The 10,267-nt window shown below is 45.6% G+C and overlaps 1 protein-coding gene across 1 annotated transcript; it reads right to left on the minus strand.

Moving 5' to 3' along the window:
• Positions 1–411: 411 nt before the first annotated feature.
• Positions 412–6,928, minus strand: SLITRK4 (SLIT and NTRK like family member 4). The gene is made up of 2 exons (XM_074914960.1): positions 6,852–6,928; positions 412–4,439 (listed from the first exon to the last, which is right to left on the minus strand). Exon 2 carries the CDS (start codon positions 4,387–4,389, stop codon positions 1,876–1,878), a length of 2,514 nt encoding a protein of 837 aa, XP_074771061.1. The 5' UTR covers positions 4,390–4,439; positions 6,852–6,928; the 3' UTR covers positions 412–1,875.
• Between the last annotated feature and the right edge of the window lie 3,339 nt (positions 6,929–10,267).

A 10,267-nucleotide genomic window follows, 5' to 3' on the forward strand; every position in this document is an offset into this window, starting at 1 on the left:
TTATAATGGAAATAGCTGACACAGCCTTCCCCACAGTATTATTATTGGGTCTTGCTCTAATACTTGCTAGTTTCAAATTCATTAGAAACATTCATGTTTATACCCTACTAATCTTAACTGATTTATGTATTCATTATAAAAGGTACATGTGTGTGGGAAGGTTCTGGGAGCAAAGAGAGAGAGGGTCTTACACAAAACTCCTTGAAATGAATGAAAAATTTCCTTTTCAAGTCAAAGTTTTGTTAATCTCACAGTATAGATTTGCTGTATGATGCTTTACCAATATATCTCCATTCTAATCTCAAGGTAACATCTATCACTGAGACACAAGTGTGGATTTTCCATTCTCCTACTTTTTTTTTTTTTCCCAGCTATTCGGATTCAGCTTTCACAAAGGCAGGATTTTACTCTGTAGATGTGAGCTACACAATATTCTGAACAGAGACCACTGTATCCATTTTACACTGTGGTTTTAAACAGACATGATTTGCCATATTGTTCACTGTTCTGATCATTTTTTTCCGACTGACAGCAGCCAGACAGATATAAGAACAGAAAACTTATGCATATACAATTAAAATATTACCCTTACCATGAATTCCTGTAAATACTTGAAGTGAAAACTATTTAGATTAACCTGTAGAACCTGGAAAAGCAAGACAACTGATGGCAAATAATTGCCTGAGACACAATACTAAAGAACTAATGAATCTATTTTAAAATGCACCATTGGTAACAAATCTGAAATAAGATAATATGCTAATTTCACAAGAATAGTACAGAACAATTTTATTATTATTATATCTGATCACTTAATTCTGGATAATTCTATACATTACAGCCCCAGTTTCTGTTTGGTATATTGTTCTGGTTTTATTTATACTGAATGATTAATGCATTGTGATCAGGAAAACAAGTCAGGCATATTAAATACATATTAAGGAGTACATATTTTTCCTATTTAGTATACAAAGTATTTCATAAATATGAATTATATTACAAAAATAATTTCTGCTACGCTCACACAGTAAGCACTCTGACAATTTTGGACAACCTGTTGGGGTTGCAAGTGTTTCACATAACTGAGAAGGAACTCTAGTTTTAGTTGGAGATAAGTCTTAAGACAGATTCTGCATAAACATCAAATATTTTCTTCAGATGCCACAAATACTGCAGAAGTCAGGTTGAACTACTTTCTTTCTTTTTTCTTTAATTTTATGTATAGACATGTATGCTTCAAGTGGTCAAATTTATTTCATAGGTATGTAATGCATGGTATATTTTAAACAAATATTTGCACAATTTAACATTATAATTCCAGTGGTTTCAAGATGCAGGCCATAAATGTAACCAATTTACACATACTATCGAATGTTCTCTCTTTGCATGCTTGTTACTTTCCAGATAATCTTTAAACAGTGCCATTACAACACCACAAATCAAAGGATTACTCCAGTTCCACCAACTTAAATCCACGTGCAGGATGAAGGACCCAGCTGAGGTACAAATACCAGTACCAGGTTTCTTGTGTTTGTTCTAACAAATCACAAGGAGACGATGGTTTTGCATTTAAGGTACAAAACATATATGCCTCTTGAGGTTAAATTCAGTGTAACGTGTATAAAGCATCCCTTTGGCAATAGAGTTTGCAGTATCCCTACAGGATTCCACAGGGCATGAGCTTTATGTAGTAAAATCTATTAAGGAAATTCTCCTCTACTTGAGAAATCATATGCAGCTACAGTTAATCAGACACCCTTGGATACACCTGCCTCTATGCCTATCAATATAATATAGTATTTGGAAGTTAAAAGTCAACAAAAGGCACTTTCATCATTAAATAAATGTCCTCTGTAGGCAATAAGATTGTATGACCTATATTTTATTCAAAGCTGTTTGTTCTTCAAGGACTTGTAGGTAGTCTGGTGAACCTTGAAGTTTAGCTTTTAGTTCAAAATATTCACTTTTTCTTTGTTCTACTACAATTTTACTATGATTACCACCTATTAGAGACTTCTTGTTTTTTTTGTCTTGTAGTTTCTCTGGATAACGTATCTCAAAGCCACTGACCCCTATGCTGTTGTATTCTTTTTTACTTTCAAGAAAATTTTGAATAAATACATTGGAATCCCTCCCAGGGAATAACTCATCCAGTTCATCGATTGTGCTAAGTCTTTTTCTGGTATCCACATGCAATAAATCTTTCTCCTTGTCATTAATATTTCTCAGAATGACTTTCTGCCCTGGTGGGTCAGCAAACGTGAAGCCCGTTTCAGACTCCTTTAAGCCACAGGTATGACTTTTGCTCATCTGCTCAATGGTTTGCGGAATGAAGGCCTCTGCACCTAGTCCATCTTTTTTGTTTGACTTGTGATCGTGCTTTCTTAGCTGCAGTTGCATAGAACTGCATTCTTGATTCCCAATCCCTTCATGCTTTACAGTTGGTTTTTTGTTGCGCCGAAGCACAAAAACAAGAAGACAAAAAGCAACAAACACCGTTAAAATAAGCACAACTAATATGCTTAAGATTAGGATGGACAATGGAACTGGGCCACCAGGAGGACTCCGAACTGGTCCTGGTGGCGTTGTAAAAGTAACAGGGGGCATAGGACTGGTGAACAGAGCAGATGGCTTGTTTAGAAGCTTAGGACAGAGGATCTCATTTTTCAGAGACTTAAGTTCAATGTTAGCAAACTGTACAGGTGTTTCACATTTCAATTCCTTCACTACAATACCTTCATTTAGTTTTTCAAGCCACAGTTTTAAAGCAACTAAATCACAAGTGCAGTCCCATGGATTACCTTCCAAATCAATTTGTGTAAGAGATTTTAGCTGATCAAGAACGCCACTTACAGGTAAATACATGAAATGATTGTTCCTCAGATTCAGTCTAGCAAGTGGTGCACCAGCAAAAATGTACGCTGGCAAGCTTCGGAGAAGGTTGTTGTTCAGGTAGAGCAACTGCAAATTTGGCATTAAGTCAAAAGTGCCTGCTAGGATTTCTTTGATAACATTGTATTCCAAATACAGATATTGCAAGTTGTGGAGGCCAGCAAACATTTCTGGGCTCAGACGCTCTATCTGATTGCCGTTGAGATACAATCTCCGTAAATTTGTAAGGTTGCGGAAAACATCTCCTTTTATCACCGAAATCCGATTGCTGCCTAAATGTAGCAAATCCAGCCCCTCAAACTCAATGAAATCTGTCGTGTCCACGTCCTTAATATAATTGCCATTTACATGCAGTTTCTTGGCATTTAAAGGTTTTGGTATGAGTTCGGCCATTGACTCTATATTTCTTTCTTGGCAATTTACACTTAATCCCAAGTCTGAAGGATGCGTTTTGCAAACACAGGGGACTGGACAAGGAGTTAAAGGAGGCACCCTCGTCTGGTAAGATACGATTTGACTGAGATTGCGATTAGATAACGCTTTGCCTGCCACTATCCCCGAAATCTTCGAAGGGTTTGTAGTCTTTGGCGGCTTTGTGACTAATCTGTGCACTGATGTTTGAGTGGTGTGGCCATTGGGTGTGCTATAACCGGGCTCCAGCTGCGAGGGAGGCAGAATGCGCACATCAAAATCACTCCCTGTCCCCATGGAGCACAGCTCCTGCTTGTTGGTTTCTTTCAGCAGCCTTCCGTACAAGTCACTGGGTGTTTCACAGATCGCTTCGCCAATGTAGATGTTATAGGGCATATTCTCCAGCCACGCTTTCAAAGGCAACAAATCACAAGTACAATTCCAGGGGTTGTCTTCCAGCTGCAATTCGACAATGCGACCAATGTGTTCCAGAACTCCAATGTATGGAAGCTTCTGTATTCGATTCCCTCGTATATCCAGATGGGTTAGAGAAGCAAATCGAAAAATATTATCGGGAAGGAATGAAATCAGATTGTCATTAAGGATCAGGACTTTCAGCTTGTGAAGCTTATTGAAGGCTCCCCGTTCAATAAACTTGATTAAATTGTAGTCAGCTTGGAGATACTCCAAGTTCTCTATGCCAAGGAAAGTGTCAGCTCGGAGAATCTTTAATTCATTGTTGTTCAAGTGCAACTGTTTTAATGCACTGAGACCCATAAAGGCCCCTCCCTCAATATTCTGTAACTTATTATTACCCAGTTGCAAGGACACTGCATATGTAAAATTAAGAAAGGAATTTGGATATAGAATAATTAGCAGGTTGTTCTGAAAGTTGAGGTGGTAAAAATTAGACCATGGTGGTTTAAGCTGATTTGGTCTGTAGACTGCAACCTTCTCACAGTTGACATAGAGTACATTCTCAACTGACACACAGGAGCAAACATTGCAAATTTCCACAGATATATCAGCATCTGCAGTTGTAGAAGAAACTGGAGATGACAGAACCAGAAAGAGCCACAGAAACATCTTCTTGTGATCAGCAAGCAACCTTAGGCTCCTGAACAAAGATAAAGAATCTAAAGAAGAAAGAAGGAAAGAAAAAAAAAGAAAACGTTTTTCAGTTGTCATTGTTCCAAAACATTATTTGGGTTAAAAATTGTATTCCACTGAGCTACTGTACCTGCCAAGGATTATAGATAAACTACAAGCACTGAATTTAAAATAACATGAAAGATTTTAACGACCAAATACACAAGAGCTAGAGTGATTTCAAATACGGAATGTAAATTTCTGTAAACAAATAACTCTGAGGTCTGTCAAATACATATCTCTCTCGTACATGCCAAACATGCATAACTAACAAAGTAAAATAACCAAAGGAGATTCCAATTTTATGCATATTTACTCTCCTCAGTCCTGCACCGTTCCTACGTTGCTGTGCATTTCAGGGATATTAAACACAAATGCTGATGTTATGCATGCCCAAACGTTTGGGTTGGGATAGCACGATACAGAAAGGATGAAGATGGAGACAGAAAAAGCAATGTCAGTACTCAATGTATGTATCCACAGCACCAACACATACAGATTATCACTATGATAATAGTGAGATTCACTCGAGGAATACATAGGCTTGCACACACATTGTTTCTGTCACTTACTATGGCTACTTTAAATAAATAGGTGGCAAACTGATTGCAGAAATAGAATGAACTATCCACAAAACAAGAAGATCAGTTCTGGGTGACCAATGGAAGCACACCGATACGGACGAAGCATGCACAGGCATACAGCCCCATCCCCAGTAGTAATAACAATACTCTGACTTGCAGGGCAAAACAAAGCCACAATTCAGCTTGACATTACTGAAATCTGAAAAGAACTTTTTTTTTTTTTCCCCAAAAACATTATGTAATTTACTCTTATCCCTGCACTGATATAGAGGTGGCTTTCAAGAACCCTTCAGATATAGTCAGGCCAGCTGAGCTGCCATTTTTTACACAGAACTGGAACCACAGCATTTCCCGAGTTAAAAGGTAGCTTTTTTAAAAAAAAAAAACAAAAAAAAAACCAACAAACAACAAACAACCAAACCAGTCAGTAATCGATACGTTGCTCCCCCCACCTTCCCCATTCTCCCAATTTCCCAACTTGTCCCTTTCATTTCCTGCTGTGGGAAGCCACCGAGTTGGCGGGAGGGAGCCAGGATGGAAGTGGAGAAAGCAGGAGCCAGCTGGAGGGAGGAGAATCGGGCTGGAGGGAGCCGCAAGGAGGGGAGGATGCGCCGGGGGACCTGGGAGGGAGGGCAGAGGAGGGATGAGGGAGGAAAGAAGGGAGGACAGTAGGACAACAGCGAGAGCGAAAGCTGAGAGGAAGAAAGGAAGGAAGAGGGGAAGGGATGGCTGAAGGGGTCAAGGAGGCTGCGGAGGGGGGGGCCACGGGGAGGAGAGGAGCGGAGCAGCCGCTGCTGATCCCCGCGGGCTCCCGACCCTGGCCGCGGCGAGCGAGCCCCCGGGGCAGCCCGGTGCCCCCGCGCCCCCACGGCTCCGTCTCCCGCCCCCTCCGCGGCGCCGTCACCCCGCATCCCTGCCTCGCCCCGGCTGGAGTCCCCTCTTCTGCCGCGGCCCCGGGGCCCCGGCCGCTGCCGAGCGGGGCGGGTGCGGGCGCTGCGCGGGGCTGGCGGAGGGTCGGCGAGCCCGGCCAGGAGCGCAGGCACTACCGCAATTTTTTGCCGCAGCCGGCTCGCCTGGTGCCGGCTCCCCTCTGTGGTGGGCGCCCCGTCGCCCTCTGCCTCCCGGCGGGGGAAGGCGGGAGGGACGCGGGCGCGCACACTCCGCACGCACATGCCGGTGGGAACGGGCACGGCGCGGCGGTGCAGCCCAGCATCCCGGCCACCCCCCGCTCCCGCAGCAAGGCACGACCGCGTTCCCCGCCGCCAGCTGCCTCCCCCCCGAGCCCTCCACCGGCACCTTTGCAAAGTCCATCCCGCAACACATTCACACGTCCCCTTCCCCAGCCCCACTGCGCAGACCCTGCCCCCCCACCCGTCCGTCCCTCCCTCCCACACCTCCACCGGCTTATCCGGGCCGCCCAGCCCCGGTCCCGGTGTGTCCCCCCCCGCTCGCCCGCTCCCCCGGAGAGGCTGGGCGCGGGCAGCGCTGCGCCGGGTGCCGCTGGCCCGGGGCTCCGGGTGGCGACCGGCTGGCGGGGAGAGGCGAGCGCGATGGCAGAGCCGCTCCGGCAGGAAGCCACCGTCGCCTCGTCTCCCCCCGTCACCCCCCCCCTCCCCTTTTAAAATAACAGCAGTAATTATTATCGCAATAAAGAAACCCCACCTCCGGAGTAATTAAAAGAAATTAAACCGCCAACGTAACCGCAGCCCCGCTCCCCGCCCGCACTCACGCCCGGCGGGGCGGCCGCCCGCCCCCGGCGCTGCTCCCGGCGCTGCTCCGCGGCGAGCCCGGCACCGAGCCCGGCTCCGTCCCTACCTCGGCGGCCGGGCTGGCCGCGGCCCCGCTCCGCCGCGCTCCGCCGCTCCTCCGCGAGGTCCCCGCGCCGGCAGCTCCGCGCCCGCACCGGGGGGGGGCGGCGGCGGCGGCGGGGCGGCCGCTCGGGCGAGCACCCCCGGCCGCGCTGAGCGCCGAGGCGCGGAGCCAGGCGCAGCCCGGCGCTGCGGCACCCCGGCGGGCTCCGCCGCAGGCAGCGACCGCGCCGCTGCGCCCTGCCCCGCGGTGCCCCGCACGCCGGCGGGGAGAGGATCCCTCTGCAGCCGGGCGCCCGCTCCCATCGCACTGCTCTCGCCCACCCCCCGCACGCAGGGAGCGCCCCCCCTCGCCACGCTCACACCGCACACACATACGCGCGCACGCACCCAGCGCTGCTTTTGGGGAGGGGGGGGTGAAGGAGGCGCCTCTCCGCGGGAGCGATCCCCGCGCACCGCAGCCCGCGGAAGCCTCTCCCGCCCGCCCCGCGCCGCCCCGCCGTTACCTTTCCCGGGGCGATGCGGGGCTGCGCGCCCCGCGGAGCCTTACGCGGGTGCGGCGGGGAGGGAGGCGCCCCCCGGGGAGGCGAGAGCGGCGGGGCCCCGGTGCCGCGCCGGGGGCCGCGGAGCTGCCATGGGCGGCGGGCGCGCAGCGGCTACACGTGCGGGACGGGGCCGGCGGGGGGAGCGTGTGTGTGTGTGCCCCCGCTCGCCCGGGTACGCGCCGCTCAGCACCGCGGCCGGGAACGGCGGGGCGGGGAAGGAAAGGCAAGAAAAGAAGAGACTCGCTCCCCCCTTCCACACCCCCCCCCCCCCCGGCTTGAAACAAAAGTAGAGGTGGAAACTGAGTGGGCAGGATGGTAACATTTGCTGCATTTAATGCGAATTGCAATTATGGAACAAAATCGCTGTGAGGAGACATACCCGACCCTTTCCTAAGACAACACAGCTATTTGTGTATCTCATTCTCTGTGCTTAGGTGAAATTCCTCCTCTGCTTAGGTAACAGCTGCAGTCTGGCGAGAAAAAAAAAAAAAAAAATCAATCCTCTAATGTTACGCACTTGTGCAAAACAGATTCTCCTAATTAAGAACTCTTTACTCTTACCCTTCGTAATATACTTCAAAATGGTCAGAATACCCCCAAACAATGTGACATCTCTTTCCGAGGCCGAAGAGTCGGTTAACCAGATGAAATCTTGCAAGGGGAGTTTAGCTGCTTGTCCTTTGCCGTGAACGCTGACATAATTCGGTTAGAAAACTGTTGGTGCTGCACGCAGACCAGTTGTGAGCGCTCGTTCTGGGCAGTAAACATCAGGGAATGGAAAACAGCAACTGCTTGCTTCATTTACAGAAATCAAATAAACTTGCTCGAAGGCTGACTGCCTCTAATTGAAATAATTGCAGAATGTTATTTTGCATTATGCGGATAGACTGATACCTGAAAACAAATGCAACTGAGACATCAATAATTTGCATATCACAACAGAACTGGAAGTGATCTGTGATTAATATTCAACAATTAAAAACTGAAGTCTTTAAAATGTAAACTCTCTTAATTATTGAATCATTAGCATGGTACCGTTCACATAAAAGGTAATGCATGTATCTAAAGGCCCAGTTTAGAAGAACTTACATACAGTTTAAGCTGAATTTTTAAAATTATTTTAAAATAAACTTATAGAATAGAGAGAAAAGGTCTAGAATAAAATTGATTTAGGAAGATATCTGGTTTATAAGTCTATTTTAACAACAGGCATGGAAATGCAGGTGTAAAGATCAAGGTGACAGTTAAGTTTAACCAGCTATATTAAGCTGGATGTTAAACTAATTCCTTGCTTATTTAGTAGGTGAAAGATCAGATAGACAGTTTCAAAGACAGATGTCTACTCCCACCACCATTCAAACGATTGCTTAGAGACCGAATCAAAAACCAAACAAGGAGCATAATAAAAGATCGTATTTTAACCAGGTAAACTGTGAAATAAATAAGTCTTTAGGAGAACTGAAATTGTACTGTAACTAAATAATTCTTAATGTTTCTATTGTAAGTGGCTTAATAGCCAATGACGTATGTTTATGGTGTTATAGAACTTATCTGAGAAGGAAACTTAGTTATGCAACACAATTTAATTATTGGGGTTTTAGTTGTATGTTGTATTTTTATATTTATTTCTAATTTACAGTCACGAAAAATAACTCCTCCTCCAAATCTTATTTAAGTGGTTTTTAAGTTACTTTTCCTAATCTAAAACATGTCGAACTCACAACGATTGAGGCTTATACATCAGGACAACAAACCAAACCAAACTGGGGATAATTTAAAAGTATAACATAAGCACAAGCTTAAGGTCAAGACTGTGATCCAAGATGATAACGTGCTTAAGGAATAAATCACTTTAAGGGGTTACATCTCAGAATCACTTGGTTGTACCCCTTTCTTTGAGATCTGGCTAGAAGTTTTGTCACCATCATTAGAAATTTTCTGTGTAGCCTGATGGTAGATAGTAATTGGGAGACAGCAGAGACATAAAGGGCAAGTTGGATTATCTGGTCTGGTTCCCTGAAGTTTACAAGATTACTTCAGGCTACACACCATGCCCATTATTGTCATCTCTAACCTTTTCTTAAATTTCTTGCTGTGATGGAACCTCATTCGTCTCCTCTGATCTTTTTCTCTGTCTGTTGTTTGCCACAGGAGCGTGTATTTTTCTTTCTTCAGTTTAGCAAAAGGAGAGCAAAAGCTAACAAGCAGATAGATTAGTAACATGATTTTCTGCAAAGAGAAGTATCTATCTGAAGAAAAAGTAGAAATGTGAGACATACTACTTCCCACCCAAGGAGACACACACGGGGTGGCATTCGGTGATGCTACGATCAGTTTTTCAATAGTATCATTATCATATCTAAGTAAAAGTTCTTGGGAGAGAAAGGTAGTTTTTAATGTTGGCTACTGAAATTCATCATGCAATCTGCTCAGAAATCACAGAAGCCTATTTATATTTTGTTTCCTTTCACATTTTTGTGAGAGCTTCTAAACAACTGTTTTCTTCTAAACACGCAGACATGTTTGGTCACGTACCTCTCCTCGTTTACTTCTGGGCTAATGCAGGAACTTAAGACTGAAACTGCACTTTACATGAGTTCAGAGTTTGCCAGGAGACAAACCTTCCTGTAACAGAATCATCAAAATACAGAGGCCAGTTGAGATGCTGAATTTACTGCTCACAGCACGGAACCTGGGAGAGCATTTTCCTCAAGCTGTTTGACACACATGCAAATAGGACCGGCTGAAGTCGAGGGGAGCTCTGTGCAATAAGATGCTTTGTTTTTCAATCCCCGGTAATTTTCTGAGTGAGAAATGAACAGACAGAAAATAGGAGCTAAACATCCTACTCATTCCTGGGTATTTCCAAGTAGTTTAA

The sequence above is a fragment of the Athene noctua genome, chromosome 11 (genome assembly GCF_965140245.1).
Source record: "Athene noctua chromosome 11, bAthNoc1.hap1.1, whole genome shotgun sequence".
Classification (NCBI taxonomy): domain Eukaryota; kingdom Metazoa; phylum Chordata; class Aves; order Strigiformes; family Strigidae; genus Athene; species Athene noctua.

Coding starts and splice junctions, on each gene's coding strand:
- SLITRK4 (XM_074914960.1), bottom strand. CDS start 4,389: ATGTTTCTGTGGCTCTTTCTGGTTCTGTCATCTCCAGTTTCTTCTACA.